This window comes from Xyrauchen texanus, chromosome 20, assembly GCF_025860055.1.
Source record: "Xyrauchen texanus isolate HMW12.3.18 chromosome 20, RBS_HiC_50CHRs, whole genome shotgun sequence".
Taxonomy (NCBI): domain Eukaryota; kingdom Metazoa; phylum Chordata; class Actinopteri; order Cypriniformes; family Catostomidae; genus Xyrauchen; species Xyrauchen texanus.
Window position 1 is genome coordinate 31,810,585 of NC_068295.1, and position 19,352 is coordinate 31,829,936.

At 39.5% G+C, this 19,352-nt stretch overlaps 1 protein-coding gene across 2 annotated transcripts in view; it reads right to left on the bottom strand.

The window, feature by feature from the left end:
• LOC127660773 (calcium-activated potassium channel subunit alpha-1-like) overlaps window positions 1–19,352 on the bottom strand; it is a 292,795-nt gene that overhangs the window by 49,789 nt on the left and 223,654 nt on the right. The window contains exons 17-19 of one of the 2 annotated variants that reach the window (XM_052151187.1): window positions 7,770–7,856; window positions 7,543–7,619; window positions 1,163–1,336 (exon numbers count right to left, since the gene is read on the bottom strand). In XM_052151187.1, the coding sequence (XP_052007147.1) occupies window positions 1,163–1,336; window positions 7,543–7,619; window positions 7,770–7,856 (338 nt within the window). Of the gene's footprint in view, window positions 1–1,162; window positions 1,337–7,542; window positions 7,620–7,769; window positions 7,857–11,648; window positions 11,661–19,352 lie in introns of both variants that reach the window. The other variant, XM_052151188.1, reaches the window with a different exon arrangement.

A 19,352-nucleotide genomic window follows, 5' to 3' on the forward strand; every position in this document is an offset into this window, starting at 1 on the left:
ACATTCAAAACAACAGACTGTATTGACTAATCACTGTTCTCTTTTAAAACACGATTTTCAGGTTGTTTATTTATTTTATTTTTTTCCCTTTTTCTCCCCTAATTGGAATGCCCAATTCCCACTACTTAGTAGGTCCTCATGGTGGCACGGTCACTCTGCATGACACTGCAGAGGATCACAGCATGTGGAGACTCATGCTACTCTTTGCGTCCCATGCACAATTTACCATGCACCCCATTGAGAGCAAGAACCATTAATCGCAACCACAAGGAGGTTGCCCCATGTGACTCTACCCTCCCTAGCAACCGGGCCAATTTGGTTTCTCAGGAGACCTGGCTGGAGTTACTCAGCATGCCTGGATTCGAACTCGTGACCCCAGGGGTAGTAGTCTTTGTCAATACTCGCTGAGCTACCCAGGCCCCCATCAAAGATTTTTTTTATTTGTTTAAGACTAATAATTTTCAGTTACCGCAGCCACTGATGTAATATGCAAGTAGCACTGTCCGTTTTGCATAGATAAGCGTGATCTAATCACAGTGGAGACACATTTGACTGCAAGTTGTAAAAGCAATCCAGCTAAATAATATCCAGATACTATATGGATATGAGTTGCATGTTAATTTCAGGTGTAAAAGGGGTCAATGAGTGTTTTTGAGGAGGTGCTTTTTGGGGGATGAAGTTAGAAATTTGATTGCATTTTCCTTAACCTCAAGAGTCTTCTAAAGTCACATCAATATGAAAACATTTTCATTGTTAAAACATCATCAGTGTCAATGAACATAATAAGTACAAACACATAGGTGTGTCTTTTAAAAACACATAATACATAGTTCAGTACCCCTGCCATGTAAACATTGTAAACACCAGAACAGTGACTGTGAAACTGTCACCAGCACCGCACAAGTGCTCCATTAACACAGCATGCGCCACTACTGCACCTACTGCAGTACTAACACAGAGAAGCCACATCACTTCAACTACCACCAATTTACCAAACGAGAAATAATATGTACTAGAATACCAATACACCAACCAATAAGCCACGGATACAGAAATAATGGAGGAACGAAACAGACGGAAAACAGACAGCACATGAAATACAACACAGACAAACTGACAGGTCAAGGACATCAAACGGCATGTGGTTGGCGATAGAACTTACAGGCACGTAAACTGGTTGAGCAACCATGAACAGAGACAGAAGAAAGTGGGAAGGCCCTCTGAAGACTGTCCATGTTACTATGTACACTGCCTGACATGCACGAGCAGTCGAACTCAGAGCGCCCGCAATCAAAACAACATGCCAGTTTCATTCGCTTGTAGACGGACATCTTGGCTACAGTCATGTGTTGGATGAGAGGAAAGGAAAGCAGCAGGTTAATGGCAAGGAACAAAAGAGTTTTTCAACCAGGGAAGTCTGAAGGTAAATTCTTTAAAATAGGAACAAAAAGTGCACAGCCTTAGCCGCAAGCTCTGACAGGCTTGACCCGCAGATGGAGCACTGCCCTCCTGCTCAATGTTTCGCATCGCTTCTAATTTGCTTCTGTTTACAATGTCATAGTAAAGTGTGATCCGGATTTGTAAATGAATTGGAAATCTGATTCTGAAAATATCTAATCGATTGCTCATTTGCTTGCTTATTTCGGCAGAAAGCAGGAATCTCATTGGGGTCAAGCCGTGCCCTAAGGCTGATAATGTCATAAGGTCAAAAGGTCAGATATGACAATATGATCAGGGAGTGGGGCAAGGGTCATTCAGGCAGAGAGGAATGAGTGAAACCTTTTTTGGTAACATCCTCTGTGTCTAGAAGAGTGAATCACATACCTGTAAACCATCATGCAACAGCAGGTTATCGGCATCACAACGTGCTACAGGCTCTGAAGGGAGCATACTTTTTTATTTGTCAAACTTGTGACAATTTTCCACTGCACATTACGGTTCATCTCGACTCTACTCTCTTTACTTCTCTGAGCTTGCTTTTCCACTGCTGTTTAGTGCCGCCTCAATGTGGGTGGGATTATAGGCTCATCGCCATAGTTGCACCACCTTTACTGCCGTGACATCATCTTAAACGCGACCTGAATCACTAAACAATAACACGACCGCTAGCTGTTAGCTACTAGCTGATTGTGCTGCATAAAGCAGTTAAGCTTTATGCTTTAACAGTTAAATTGGCCTGGTTGTTTTAAAAGCAAGCTTTCCAGTAGCTGGTCAACTAAAAAAAGTGAAGCTATCAAGCAGAGTATAGAGCTAACGTAACAAAACGTACCATCCTTCATCGTGGACTCCAGCCGTGGCGGAGTCCAGCGCACTCTCCCTCCCCATTGCTCGCCGGTTTAGATTGCGTCCATTTGGTTGAACCACTTCCACTTTTCCTTGATGGTTTTGTAGTCACTTTTAAGTTTTTTTTTACTTTTCCCTACACTGTTGGTAGGTCCGCTGGTAGCCTGAAAGACATTTCTGTTTCATTCGTCGCTAATGAGAGTAACATCTGCACCTCGTTTATTGACCACGGCGTGGTTTTGCGCACAGCCATTTCTTTTTAGAATTCGAAAGTTGCGTGAACAAATGATACTGCTATCGCTGTAGCTAACTTTAAAACTAGCAGGTTGATGTCCCATGTCGAAAATACAGAATACGCTGGTAGTGACGATTCTCTCTGACCAGTCAGTGATCTGCACGGTTTTGACGTCACATTTAGTATCAGCTTGGCTCGCTTGGAACCTCGACCGAGGTGGTGCTAAAAGTACCAGGTACAAGTTACTATCCATAGTGGAAAACCCTGAAAAAGAGAGCAGAGTGGAGTCGAGTTGTACCTTGCAGTGGAAAAGCCCCATTAAAGGGATTGTTAATGCAGGAATGAAAATTCTGACATCCTTTACACACCCTTATGTCGCTCAAAACCTGTGAGATGTCCTTTTTTTAGTGGAACACAAAAGGAGATATTAGGCAGAATGTTAGCCTCATGAGGGTGAGTAAATGATGACAGATTTATTTTTTTAGGTGACCTATCCCTTTGATTCTGCTCACCACTGGGCTCATGCCAAAAGGCTATTTCTTCAGTCCCCGAAGATGTGTCCGTGTGCATGAACACGTGCATTGTACTTTGGAGTCAAACTAACGGTGTGTGGGACAATGTGCATTTTTTTTCTCAAAGGACCTTTGGTGAGAGACTATAACATTTGATTGCTGTGAACCAGACTAAAAACAGTCCCTGGTACGCATACTCCTGGTGCCACATTGGTAACGAACCATAATCAAGCCTGGCACCCTCAAAAGAGCAAACAATCCACAGGGATTGACTTCCATCTGAGGTTATGATCTTGAATTGAGAGGCCAATTTCAGTTGCTGCAGATGCTGGAGAGATAAAACAGTAAATGACTTGGCCTTTAGAGCCATAACCTCAGGGACTGTTATTCTTATAGAACCATGCATAATAACTGAAATTAAGGAGAATAGGCATGCAGAAAGAGGTGACCGTGGTCGTGTCTCTTAGATGGGAGCCCGTTCAACTGTTTACAGGGCTGAAACAGATTAAGGCAATCTGAAAACATGCAGCAGCAGGGCTTATACTTCATTTCATGCTAAAATATGTCATTTCAGAGTTTGAAGGTTGACATTCATTGCGGCACATAGTATGTGGTTATGTTAGTCAGTGAGACATGGAGGGCGGTATAGACACGAGACAACATGATGATATGAGTGACTGAACATGACTATACAGAGAGCCTAATTACTGAAGCCTCTTTAACAAAATGACCACATTTAGCAAGAATGCTCTCAGCACCCATTTCTTTCCTCGCCCTACAATTTAACACTATTCATAGCAGGCTGCAACACAATACACTAGTGAGCTCTGTTGGTCATATACATATACTACAGAAGCATACATTCTTGCCTACTATGAGCTGATTCTTAAAATAAAAAAAAAAAATACAAATAAAAGATTAAAATAAAATAACTTAAACTACAATTATAATTCTATCATCATTAACCTTCATGTTGTTTTAAATCCATCTGGGGTTCTTTCTTTCATGTAAAACAAAAGGAGATGTACCATTTACTTTCATTGAATCTTTTTCCATACAATGGAAAAAGTCATTATGCTTCTCCTTTTGTGTTCCTTGAAAGAAAGTCATGGGGTTTGGAACAACTTTGGGGTGAACTATCCTTGTAAATCAAAAGTGACTTTAAATACAATGAAGCCCTAAGTAACCAAAATACTTCAAACAAGCTCCTAGACTTGAGGTAGAAACACAATCAAACACACCCCTACTTGTAAATCAATATAAAGCAAACAACATCCCAGCATAATATACCTAACTAAGGAAAACAATGTGAGAAGACCCTGCTATGCATACTCACTAATAGCAGTCTTGCTAAATAGGTTTATGAGGACCTCAGTGTACCCACTGTTTTCCGTTCTCATTCACAGAACTACAGTGGCATCTAGTGGCCACATTCTTTACCGCATCTTGGTCCATACCACCATGACTCAATGTTGAGAGAAGCACCTATCAGTGAGGGCAGTGAGTAAAAAAGGGCCCAACTACTGAAAAGAATTGAAATGCAGAAGTGGGGCATTTCAATTCCATGGATGTGTAGAGATGCTGGGCAGGGGCCGGGCGGTCGAGACAAAGGGTCGGTTGTAGGCAATAAAGGGACCAGATTGTTTGGATTGTGTTATGGAGACGATGCTCGTTAAGTCTAACAAATTTAAGAACTTCCCACTAAATATTTCTGCTCTCTGAAAATACAGCAGCGTGCGAAATTGCCTCTGACAGTGAGTGGACTGATTCAAGTGGATTCAACTTCCCCACCTTGGCGCTCTCGAAGTCCATGACTAACAGTAGTAATATTAATCAGCTTGTTGGACATTTTAGATTGTTATGACATTTATTTCAGTTTTTGTTTAGTTTTGGCAGGGTCAAAACAACTCTCTGATTTCAAGTATTAAAATGGTGCTGTAAGTAAATATTTTATTGGTTAAAGAGCCTAAAGAAGTGTTAAAATACAAGTTAAGTCAATCAACATAATTTATGATATAAACGCTGGACTCGTCCTTCGGTTGTGGTAGGGCATTTATAAATAGAAGTGAATGGGGCCAGTTAATAAACATTTAAATACAAATTGTTTTAAAGGTATAGCCACAAGATGTAAACATTATATGTGTTAACATGATTTTTGTGTGATAAAATCAGGTATTACAGTCATTACAGTGTTTGCCAGATTACAGGATTTACCTGAATTACACATTGTCATTACAACAAATTTTTAATAATGGATATAACTTTACACAGATATGGTTAGTAAGCGATTTTATCACTCTAAAATCATGTTAGTATGTATAATGTTTACGTATTGAGGCAATTTTAAATATTTATGGACTGGCCCTATTCCCTTCCATTCTAACTAAGCACTGTACTGTAACTCTGATTTTTTACTTTTTAAACATTTAAATTATTTTCTGTGGTAATCAACATTATGCCACACATTCTGTCAATTGCGCTTAACTTATTTTGAACCTGGAACATTTCTTTAAAGGCCCTTCCTATTACAGATTTAGTGGCCCCTTTGGTTTGGACGGGGCCTGTAAAAGAATATTTTGGTAATTTCAGGCAAGTAAATTCTGCTGTATTGTTTTGGGCTGAGAACAGTAGAGAGATGAGAGGCATAGGAGGATGCAGCAGCTAGACTGATACATGCAACATAGATATATAGATATATATAGATATATATAGAACTATTGGCAGAGTGAGGCAGTCAAGACTGTACTCTGGGCTGTACTGTACTCACAATATGTCACTACCAGTGAGCGGTTTAAATAAAGAGGCGGTTTTCCAAGGCAGCAAGGAAGGAAATACATCAGAAAGTATGTCAATGATCATAAAGAGGGTGAAAATAAAAGAACACAAACTTCCATCACAGTAATGTAAACCTCATTTCTCTTACAGAATGGCTTCCTGCCTTTTGCTGGTGGGAGAAAAAAGGATTTTGTAGAAGAAGGGTCTCCAGTTAAAGGCAGCTGTTTAGGAGTGCACAGTGAAAGGTCACTGGGATTGTAGCTGAATTATTCATCTTGTGGCTAACTGGTTTGGACAAATGCTTAAATAGGTCACATAATAACAATGCAACAATAATGTTAATGTACGCTCTACTTAACATAAATTCATAAATATTGCTTTATTCTACAAAACCAACATTAGCACATGACATCAAACATTTGGATGTTAACTCTAATGTGTTGATGCATGTATACATAATTTAAGAAGGTGTGTAAAGAACTGCATTTATATCAATATATACAGCTCTCATTAGTATATAATGGCCTATGCTGGAGCTGCTCTGACAGTGAACTACACTCTGAGCTATTAATCTCTCTTCTACCTCACTGACTTTCTGTCAGAAAGTGTTTTTGCCAAGCTGAGACAGTGGGACATGACAGTGGCGTGTCCGAACAGCATTAGTGTTGGGTGTTCTAGGTAAACAGGGTGGATATGATTGTTAGAATGATCCTGGCCAAGAGTGTGTTTGTGGAATGTGTCTGGTGAGGGTGGGCCAAGCTGCTCTTGCCTTTTGTTTTTCCACCTGACTGGTGTCATTACCGCCACCTCTCTCCCACTGACGCCGCCGCAAGCTGACAGCCTCTCTCTTCAGCCCTGCTAATCACGTCATTCCCTCTCTACATCTGTTTCTCTCTCCACCATTAGCATGCTGATAGCTGGCTTTCCTCAAGAGTCCAACTCTTTTCACCTTGTCATCTTTCTCCTTCCTTTTCTAGGCCTCCATTTTAAAGCTTATCTGTTTTTGATGAAGTCACTAGTTTCTACAGTTCATTTCTGTCCACTTATTCCTTCCTATGGTTAGTTTAAAAGAAAGAAAGAGACTATTTCTAGGGGCTACGAGCTGCTATTATTTGAGTATTTATTTGTCTTTTTACAGTGGTTGCAAGGCAGCGCTGAATTTACATTTCTCAAATATTCTAGTTAGGGTTTGTTATAAACCTCTAACCATAAGTATTAAACTTCTGCAATTAATCAGCCAGAATCGATTATGATGCAAACTCCTTTCAAACCTTATTTCTTAGATAACTTCAGCATTAAGTGTTCTATCAGTTTTAGTTTTTTGTAACCTTTTTCCAACAGAAAACAAAGAGCAGGTCGAAAATGACAATGTTCTAGGCAGCTCTAATGTGGCATATTATTTTTTGCAGAATCGAAGCGTAAAACTTAATAGTAAGGTTACCAAAAATTATAAAGAAATTATTTTGCTTTCAGAAAAGCTAAATATTCTTGTTCTTTATTCATTGGTATTTTATTTGGATAAAAAATGATAACAAATTTAAAACTGCTGTCATCATATTGACTCATTAGAAAAAGAAAAATGGTTTAACATGCAAACATTTCTGATCTATATATATAAAAAACAAAACAAAGCAAAAGAAAAAAACAATATCTGGCATGTTTCAAAACAAAGAGTTGGTGGCCACTTTCCGTTGAGACTCGGCTCGCAGGAGGGGAGGAATGGTCTGGTTTACTTACTTCTTTTGCAGCCACATTTTTTAATCCTTTTGGGATCTGCGATGTCATCATGACAAGCTTTGCAGTAGAAAAATGCTCTGAAGAAAGACAGTAAACAATTTAACATTCAACTTCTAACATGTCCTTCACATTTCTGATTTGTATTAAAGGGTAAGTAAAAAAAAAAAAAAAAGAAAGTGTGAAGACAAACAAAAGAGAGAATTTTGATGGACTGAGGACACGATTACCTTTTCACCTCTTTGGCGTCACTGGCGATAAAGAATCCCAACGTCCCCTCTTGCATCTTAACATGATTTCCTGGGTTGATCAGAATACTGTTTAATCAGAAAGAGGGTTGTTTTCATTAACATGAAGAAAATCAATCTCACACATCCAAACGCTCTAATCAAGAGGAATGGTACACATGTTTGTTTGTTTTTTTTACCTTTTTTGAAAAGACTGATGAGAAAACATGCATAAACCGTCTCAGATTTTGCCACTAAAATTGTACTTTTCTCCCCAAAAGATGCAGGGAGGTTTACGGCAAATGGAGCTATTCTACATTTCCTTTCAGGCCACTAGGTTTTTTTTTTTTTTAACTGGTTCACACAAATAAAGTACACAACAACATGACTTGCCAATTTTTATTCTTTTCTCATGAGTGATGATGAAAGAATAAAAATTGGGGTAGCAACAGTCTGAGTATTCTTATCAAAAGGCCTTCTGAAACAGAAGGTGTGAGGTCTATCTCCAAACAGCAGTGGATTGAATTTCCTATTTTAGTGCAGCTGCAATGGAAGGGAATGACCAGCCCACCAAGAATTCAGGGTGCATCCTGGGTCTATGAATCATAGGTAACTGCATTAATAAGCCCAGACATGTCATGCAGTAAATGTGTCTTTAGTTACGAGTCAGCACATAACAGACTGTCCTCATACTGCAGCACATGCGAGTATACAACTGACCCCAAAATATATTATGACACTTAAGTCACACTGAATAATACAATTACATTAGAAAAAAAAATATCAAACCACGTGGTATCTGCAAACAAAAGATGCAAGACCTTTTGTTTTTTAACTAAATTTAACATTTTCCTTCAAAACCAACTGGTTACAAGGCCATTTTATTGAACATACAGTATATAGTACTGTATAAAAACAGTGCCCCTTAAGTTTACACAGGTTTCCAATAGAGGAGTAACCACAGGTGTCCTTCATCACATTAACTATGGACATGTTCGACTAACCAGAGAGTGCCAAATACTGTTTTTACTTAAATTTGAACAAAATATGTATTGTTATAGAACTTGAAAACTAACAAGCTTCTTTTTGTGAAATGTTTTGCTCGGAAAGAGTGTTTGTGCAATACTTCCACAATATAAATGCCACATGGTTTGATATTTTTTTTACAGTATTAAGTATGACTTAAATGTAAAAACAATTATAATTTGGGGCCACTATACAGTATGTAAACATTAAGTTGCATTTTAGCATTACTTTTAAATTGTCAGCACATAAGCCACATTATCTTTTTTTCTTGTAATTCATAAATGCATCATGAAATCATAACAAATACAAAAAATAAAAACATTAAAAAAAACATGCACTCCTCTGTGGTTTGATTGTAAACAGATTTCATTAATTGTCAAACCTGAACTAGCATGGTTGACTTCCCTTGGTGGGCAGGGCATTTTGATGTTATGATGTAAATGTGAACTTCTGCCAAATATTTTTGAGTTTGGTTTATTCAGAAATGTGAACAGAGTCACTACTGAATCACTGTATCATTCCCCATTAATTAGACGGAGACGGGACAACATAGCACAGCCATTAATGCTTGCCTGTTTTTAGGTTTCATCAATGGATTTAGTGGTGACTACAACACTAGACAAATGTCCAGCCTGGCCCAATGGCCAAGGCCAAAGAGCCCAAATGAAAGAGAAAGCAATAAACTGCAGTTCACATTGGTCACGTACACACTGCAAACTTTTGGATGCGACAAACGCATTTAAATGCAGGATTGCTGATAATCTGATGATAATCTGTTCTGTGTGTGTACAGACTACAGGAGTTCCTCTAGAAATTGTGGTGATAGACAATTGATTAACATAGCTATGCTTTAGTGTCCCGCAGCTATAAATAAGTAACATGGAAGCGACCAGTTTATCATGTTTAGGTTCACTATTTCTGTTCAAGGACATATTATCCACCTGAGATGTATTATCATCCAGCAAATTTGAATTAACTGCCATCGACAGAGTGATCATGATTAGTTTTTTGCACTTTAAGCATCAGCACGCTATCTCTGGACTCTAATGTGTGGGTTATCACGAGAGGGCAGGGCTGGTGAGCGAAACTACAGTGGAGAGAAACAGACTTTTTTGTGTGATTTGCATATCACATCAATAACAACTAGTTGTTCAGTTCTCTACACACTATGTAGAATTTATGAAAATGCAGTTGTCACTACCTGAATTTTTTGGGAGTTAATTTGGTTGTAGAATGTTGTTGTCACTCCTGTAAATTCCTGAAATGTTTATGTACAGAACAGAGACAAATAACCAAATTGAGAGTGAGAACCTTATTAAGCTGCAGTGTGTAAGTGACCATTGAAGCCACGTTCAAGACATTCCACTAATCTATTTATTAAAGAAAGCAGCCAGCTTCACTGGATCTCATAAGATTATATATTTAATTATTGTTAGACATACAGTATGTAGTGTATCAATCTCTTTCCTCTTGGCTCAGTTATTAACCATTTAATTGGAAATGAAGATTGAAAGAGGGGGATTTAATCCATCATAAAGCGAAAATTATTGGCTAGTTATTGGAAATGTCAAAAGCCGTATGTTTTGCTTGGAATCATTGTGCAAATGCTATTCATCACTGTGCTTTACATTTGATTAAATAGCCCCCTTTGTAAGAAGCAGCACATTTGGCATGCTGTTGAGATGAAAACAAAAAGAGTTGTTTACTGACATATTCACACACATTGCTCCCCAAATGTGAGATTTTTACACTGATTGACACAAAATCATAAAGGAGTTATCAGAATGACTGCATGGCTACAACTCAGATCAAACCTCATATTATGGGGAATAAAGCAAGCATCACATGCCAAGTGACAGAGTGTTCAGACATGCAATTATCAAGAGTGTCACAACCGAGGACACATCTAAAAGAGAGCAGGTGCAGCCACCGCATAGTGGCACGTAGATGCAAACTGTTGCAGTAACTTCTGTGCAGTTGGATTGATGTACAGAACACCAAACTGACAGGAAGTGACCTCACTTCATAAACATCTACTCAGAGACACAAAGGCATTTGGGGATATGATAAATGCCAATACTAGACAAACACTGACAAACAAACCTCCTGTACCATCCACTCAACACTGTCTGTCTCACACATACATAAACATACAAATCACACTCGCTCCCACACAGGCACATATTAACAGACACACACAAAGACACAAATGCAATACAGTGTTAGAGTGGTAATGACAGAAAAGGCAGAGATGGTTGCCATGAGTAGTGTGGCCTTGATTAACAAATAGTTCAAGTTGTTTAGAGAAGTACATTTTAGAAATAAAACTTGACATTTTGAGACACAGTTTCTGATATCCAGTATAATGCACTGAGAACAGTTTTACTGAGCATTAAGGTTCATATTAAGACACTTTCCTCTGTGCATTTCAATATGCTCTTAGAAATTAGCAATAAGTGAGAAAAACATGAAGTACTGTTTGCATGGAAAGCACAACGCTAGGAAACACAGGGGCAGAAATGATATGCAACTGATGAATACTGAAAAATAACACAACAGTGATAAAAAGAAATGGAGAGGACATCAATGAAAAAAATACAAGATTTCTAGTGTGGATAAACGCTGCATGAATAAACGCTTGATATGTGAACAGCACAGACAAAGAAACAAGTGAATCGAACAATATCAACTACTCTCTCTGCCTGCAAAGAAGTTAGTGCATTAAGCACAACGATCACAATAAGAGATAGAAAGAGATTTTGGCCATTTTTGAAAGGGGGATGATACAATATCCTTAAGCTTTTCGCCCAGAGATGATCTAAAGTGTGGAGGGGTGAGAAAATGAAGAGGGCATACCGCTTTCTGCTTCTGCAAACAACAAGAAAACAATTTAAATCAAACATAGACTGAAAAAAGAAGGCGAGGTGTTGTCATACCTGTGTCTGCACATTAATATGAGAACATCTTTGTGAATAACTAAAGTAGAGGGTAAAACAGTCACTATTCACTGTAAAAAAAAAATAATAATTTTTGAGTTGTTGGAGTCGTCTGTCATATAAAGGAAAATGATGGTCTAAACCCCAAAGTGTGCTTCCAAGTTTAGGCGGTGAATTTTAAAATCAGCCTAGGACACAAAATTGAGAGTTCCACCAAAGAAAAATGTTGAGCCCTCTAAAGGTTATGTCATTATGTGTGTTATGGCAAAGATTTACAGCCATCCATCAGAAAGTAATCAAATTATATGAACTGTATCATACCAAGTGACAGAGTTAAAAAAAAATAACCTTTACTTTAAAGTCCATGTGTGTTTTGGCATGGTGAATACTTGACATGAGTTGCACTTTTACCATATACTGTATGATATTGGGGAATAACAGGGTTCCGAGTTGCATTTTTAGCAGGCAGGTCAGTCAAAAGGAGTGGAAAAAAAATCTTAATCTATAACGGCTTTGAATTTACACCTCTCTACTTTTGGCAATATGACAAAAATGTATCTTATCCAACCACAGTAGGGGTGAGCATTATGACTAAAATCTTATATCACTGCATGGGTAATTTTATATCATGTAACTAAGTATATCACAGTACATCAAATATTTATGCTGAAAATTCTGAAAATTTTATATACTGTATATTAGAGCTGTCAATCGATAAAACTTTTTTTTATCATGGTATGCCATTTAATTAATCCAATTAATTGCATACATAAATATTTGCTGAGAAAACCCCTCAAATAACAATAATTAAATATACATTTCTGGAAGGATTTACTATTTATAGTTGTGTGTTTGAATAAAATGAAAACATTTTTGTTTTATTCTATAAAGTACTAACAACCTTTATCCCAAATTCCAAGTTAACATTTTATCATTTAGAGCATTTATTTGCAGAAAACGACAAGTAACAAAATAGGTGTAGTGTTTTCAGACCTCGAATAATGCAAAGAAAACAGGTTCATATTCATTTTAAAAAACACAATACTAATGTATTAACTTAGGAAGAAATCAATATTTGGTGGAATAACCCTGATTTTCAATCGCAGTTTTCATGCGTCTTGGCATGCTCTTTACCAGTCTTTCACATTGCTGTTGATTGACTTTATGCCACTCCTGGCACAAAGATTCAAGCAGCTCGCCTTTGTTTGATGGCTAATGGCCATCCATCTTCCTCTTGATCACATTCCAGAGGTTTTCAATGGGGTTCAGGTCTGGAGATTGCACTGGCCATGACAGAGTCTGGATCTGGTAACCCTCCATCCTATGTGGTATGGAGCATTGTCCTGCTGGAACAAACTTTCCTCAGAGTTGGGGAACATTGTCAGATGTCAGCTGTTTGGCTTTACATTGACATCACAACATCATATTGTTCTGAAGAAGACTTGTTACATGAGTCGAAACATTAACCATGTAGTTTTTAATTAAAATTATATTTGGAGCAGTAAGTGTGAGTTTTTAGTTTTTGACTGAACATTGTCAGAGCAGAAGGAAGCAATTTTTCTTCCAGGATAACCTTGTACATGGTTTGAATCATGCATCCTTCACAAAGATGAATCTGCCCGATTCCAGCATGGCTGAAGCACCTCTTAGATCATCACCGATCCTCCACCAAATTTCACAGTGGGTGCGAGACACTGTGGCTTGAAGGCCACTCCAGGTCACTGTCTAACCATTAGACGACCAGGTGAAGTATCGTTGATGATCTGGGGGTGCTTCAGAAAGGCTGGAATCGGGCAAATTTGTCTTTGTAAAGGATGCATGAATCAAGCCACGTACAAGGTTATCTTGGAAGAAAACTTCTTTCTGCTCTGACAATGTTCTCCACACAGCCAGTTCAATCAAGGTGTGGATGGAGGACCACCGGAACCAGACTCTGTCATGGTCAGCCCAATCTCCAGACATGAACCTCATTGAAAACCTGTGAACAAGGGGAAGATGGATGACCACAAGCTATCAAACAAAGCAGATTTGCTTGAATTTTTATGCCAGGAGTGGCATAAAGTCACCAAAAAGCAATGTGAAAAACTATTAAAGAACATGCCAAGACTCATGTAAGTTGTGATTGAAAATCAGGATTATTCCACCTAATATTGATTTCTGAACTCTTCCTAAAATAAAACTATAACAAAGTTTGTGATGGGGTGCAAGGAGGAAGTGGGAGATGGCGAAAAATCAACTCAAAAAAGTAATTTATTTTTAGAAACAACACAAAATTTGCTTTCCAGCCGAGCATCAGCACACGCTCTCTCTGTGTGTGTGTGTGTGTGTGTGTGTGTGTGTAGCTCTACCCTCACTGGCATCTGACTTGCTCTTAAAACCTGTCTCCACTATCAATGCAATGACAAACAGCTGTTCTCATCCATTCCCATCTCCTGATCTCGCTCTCCCCCCCACAAGCCGGTGCTCAACCACACCGCCACCACAACATATCCCAACTACCCAACTCAGGCCAGGGACCCATCTGGCCTGCCCAGTAATCTCTCCCAATTCTGGAAAGTATACAACAGCCATCAGTGGCCCCAGCCTGTGGACCACCTCAAACTTAAAAGGCTGAAGGGCCACGCGTTGGTATCCTTCATGCGATGGAGCCACTGGAGCGGGCGTGGTCCGAACACAGGATGAAATCCCATCCCAGGAGGTAGTAACGAAGGGTGAGGAATGCCCACTTGATGGCCAGACACTCCTCCTCAATGGTGCTGTACCTCACCTCTCTCACTGAAAGCTTCTGACTGATGTACAGCACCAGGTGCTCCTTCCCCTCGATCACCTAGGATAACAAGTCTCCCAATTGGTTTTTAAGTTCACCTCAGGCTCGAGCTCCTCCCTCTCCAGTACCACCTTCGCCAAAGCCACGGGGACCACCTCCCTCCATGGTTTTAAGATGTTGAGGTGGTAAATTTGCAGTGCTCTACCCCTATACATTTTAACCTTTTAATTGACTTCCCAGACTCACCATGTGACCTCAAAGGGCCCTTGCCACTTTGAGAGTAATTTAGAGCTTATTGTGGGTAGCAATACAAGGACTTTATCTCCCTGTGTTGTAAATTCATATAGCCAAGCTCCCCTGTTATACAACCGGGTCTGATGTTCTTGAGCCTGTAGCAAATTCTCCTGTGACAGTTGCCCCAATGTGTGGAGTTTTGCTCTCAGGTCAAGAATGTATTGAATTTCATTTTTGCTATTTGAAGGTCCCTCCTCCCAATTTTCCCCTCATGATATCTAAGAAACTGCGAGGTTTACACCCATACAATAATTAAAATGGGGAGAACCCCGTGGAGGCTTGAGAGACCTCTCGAACTGCGAATAACAGGGGTTCAATCCACTTATCCCAGCTCCAATCATCTTTGTGCAGGAACTTATGAATCATGTTTTTCAGGGTTTTATTAAACCGTTCAACCAAGCCGTCCGTTTGCGCGTGGTACACGCTTGTCCGAATCAATTTAATACACAATAATTCATACAGCTTGTGTAGTGTTTATGACATAAAACTTGATCCGTGAGGATTTCTTTCGAAATCCCCACTCGGGGAGTGCCACCACAACATTATGTGCTGAAATTTTGCATAGAGGCATTGCTCCTGGATATCGTATTGCATAATCTTTGCAGTTTGTTTTCACCCTACACTCCCTCCTGTTCTTTTCGTTCTGCCAATTTATTTGCACTTCAGCAGCACTCCTACAAACTTAAATCTATGGGGCAAAGAGCTTTTTCTTTCAGAGGCCCTAAGCAATGAAATTCTCTTCCTTCTACTATCAGAAACGCCCCAAACCTTGGATTGTTTTAAGAAGTTACTAAAGACTCATTTAAGGTTGTCTTTTAATATTTATTAATATTAGTTTTATGTGTGGATGCTGCTCTATGTTAGTCATTTTGTTGTTATGGTGGTTGCTGTTGTATGTTATGTGTTTATTTAATCTTGTAGCACTTTGAGTACAAGAAAAGCGGATTATAAATAAAAGGTTAAGGGCCGGCCGTGCTCGCCCAGGGTCAATAAGCGGAAGTTTTGGCACTGTTGTTCTGGTGTCTGGCTGGCACGTTGCAGGATGGCTTTCTTGAGATCTGCATACACCAGGAGGTTCTTTGCTGGCAACTGCTGCACTGCAAGTTGGGCCTCCCTGGACAACAGGGTAACAAGTTCACCACCCACTAGCTACTTGGCCAACTGCATACCCCTGCCATCTGCACAAACAGTTCCAAGAAAGCCTCTGTATAATCCAGGGGGCTCATCTTGACAAGGGGAACATGGGGAGGGGTGGACATGGGGACCGAGGTCACAACAGCAGTACCCTCCTGGTGTTGCACACTCCGAAGGGGGCTGCCGGTCCTCTGCTTAGGCCTGGAGGAGCATGACGAACTGCTACTCCTTCTCAGTAGGCAGCTCGAGGAGGGACATATGCTGCGACTGCTGGATGCTGGCAAGGGTCTTAAACATTTCCTCCAGAGGTGAGGCCTCCATGGCGGCATTCTTCTTCCTTCAACTCCCAGGTTTCGACACCAGTGTAACAAAGTTTGTGATGGGGTGCACTCGGACACTTCACTGTCTGTATCACTCCGCTTGTGTTTGTGCCGTTCTAAACTAAAGTGTATGAGCACTGCAGATGTGTTAAGAGCTGTCTGTCTCTTTACATTTAATGCTGTGAAATAACATATTTTAGCCAGCAAGATCATTTTTTGTGTGTAATATGAGCCAGTTGGTGATGTGAAGTGAGTCAGCATCACTCAGTTTTTACATTCAACAGCACTCTGTGATCACTTGTATTACTACTACACTACTAAAGCAAGGAAATAGCTTTAAATGGCTATAAACTAACAACTTCAGCATTAAGGCTCATTACAGCTGAGAGACACAACAGACTGATTAATTACTCAAACTCAAGGCGCTATAGATTGCGGTTTCTATAGTGAATGACTCTTGCGCACCGCCTACCACGAAATAGGGAGGAACGCCTCTTCTTGGACGGCTATTTTTCCACTGAGAATACAGGATGAATTTCACTAAAATTTGTTTATCTTCAGAAAGCTGACCAACAAACTACAGCATCATCAACAGGTGATAACACACGCTCCATCTCCTTCTCCATCTCTTTTTCGCTCTCTACCTCTATCTCTCTCTCACACACACACACATACATCCTTGTTTCTTCAATAACATGTTAGAAACAGCCCAAGCCGTGATACTAGTAATTCTTAAGTAATGTTTTCGAGAGGCTTGGACATTTGTTTTGAACCAGAAATGGCAGATTCTGATCCGTGGCATAAGAAAATAGTTCCATGCACAAATGCGTTTTTTATGACCGTACTCAGTTTTTCCAAAATGTTTTAAATGTACTTGTTCATTGAACTGTTGAATTTAAGCAATATCACACTCGCAATCATGCTATATGGTCCTAAGTCAGCACTGCTGTGATTGTCTATGCACTTTGCCAGCGGCCATGTGTCTGTTGCCGAATCACAGTGATATATATATATATATATATATATATATATATATATATATATATATATATATATATATCTATATCATGATCAGCCACAACATTAAAACCACCTATTGTGTATGTCCCCGTAATTCCACAAAATTTTCATTTCTGAATAACATTCTGAGATTATGTTATTTTCTCCAAAATTGTACAGCAGTCTTTAGAATTTACTCTGAATGGTTCCAAAAAACATCCAGTGAGTGGCAGTTCTGCATTGGAAATGCCATGTTGATGAGAGAGGTCAACAGAGAATGGCCAGAATGGTTCGAACTGACAAAGTCTACGGAAACTCAGACAACCACTTTTTAAAATTTTTATGAGAAGTATTTAATCTCAGAATGCTATTTCGAGATGTGGGTTGTCACTGTTTTGGTGTCACAAGGGGGACCTATACAATATTAGATAGGTGGTTTTATTGTTGTGGCTTATCGGTGTATTGTATACAATACTGTGCAAAATTTGTTGGCACTTAAGATGTTTCACAAAAACATTTGTCTTAAGATGGTTATTAATATCTTCAGCTTTAGTGTGTCAATAGGAATAATACATTTTAGACTCCCAAACATACATTTTGCAAATAGAAAATATTAGAATAGAAGAACAGGGTGCTCTGCAAGAGATGGCATTGTCCCCATAGAGCCCCCCACTGAACATCAAGTCAGTCTGGGATTATATGAAAAGACAGAAGCAATTGAGACAGCCTAAATAGATAGAAGAACTATGGTGAATTCTCCAAGAAACTTGGTACATCCTATCCGCCAACAACCAAGAAAAACTGTGTCCAGGTGTACATAGAAGAATTGGGGCAGTTTTAAAGGCAAAGGTGGCCACAACAAACATTGATTTAGCTTTTTATGTTAACTGATAAATGAAAACTATTTATGGCATTATTTTATGAATTATTGTGTATTAAATTGATTCGGACAAGCGTGTACCACACGCAAACGGACGGCTTGGTTGAACGGTTTAATAAAATAATATTAGACTTAAAACATTTGCATAGTACTGTATTTTATATATATATATATATATATATATATATATATATAGATCATGCCATGCCTACCATGTCATGCATAGTCCATAACAATGTTCCGCCCGTGTCTGAAAGGATACAGCGTTCCGCCTCCAGTCAGACAAACTTACTGGATGCCACCCCTTTCTCAACACTTGCCACCCCTTTACCACCCCTGGCAAAAAATCATGGACATGCCCCTGTATTTCAGACTATAAGTTCTCATTGGATAAGGCATGTTTGAAAATGCTGTAAAATAGCTGTTATGCACACATCAGTTGAATTTCATATTAAAGCTCCAAGTGGCAACATTGCTTGGCAACTGTGAACAGTAAAAGGTAAAATTTGCTTTGCATTGCATGTTACAATTGACAGCCTCAGAGAACAAGGTGGGAATCAGGAAGTAATCAAGTTAAAAAAAAACAATGATGAGTGATTCGAATGTTGCATTTTTACTCCACAGAGAGTTAGGTTTAGGGATTGGGTTAGGGTTTATAAAATATTCTTTCCTGTTGACTGTATTACATCATTTACAGCAAAAATGTCTAGGTTACGTATGTAACCTCCGTTCCCCGATGGAGGGAAAGAGACGTTGTGTCAGAGAAGCGACACTAGGGGTCTCTCTTGAGCGCTGATATTCACCTCTGAACTATGAAAAAAGGCCAATGAGAGTTGGCAACCAGTATTTGCATGTCCCGCCCCCAGACATATGGGTATTTAAGCTGCGCAAATACGGGAGTTCATTCAGGATTTTTCTGAGGAGCCGGAAATGGTCCGGCCACAACAGTGGCTCGGCTCAGCGACGAGGCAGGGGAGACACAATGTCTCGTTCCCTCCATCGGGGAATGGATGTTACATACGTAACCTAGACGTTCCCCTTCTGTCGCTCTCTCCACGTTGTGTCAGAGAAGCGACACTAGGGGTCCACTTAGAAAAGTACCATGCGCTGTGCCGTGTACGTGAACTGCTGATAAAGGAGCGGGCAGGTATTCTTACGTGCAGGACGACCAACTGTATCAGACTGCACGTACCCTTCCCCAGTGCCCCATTTAAGCCATCAGGGTTCCTT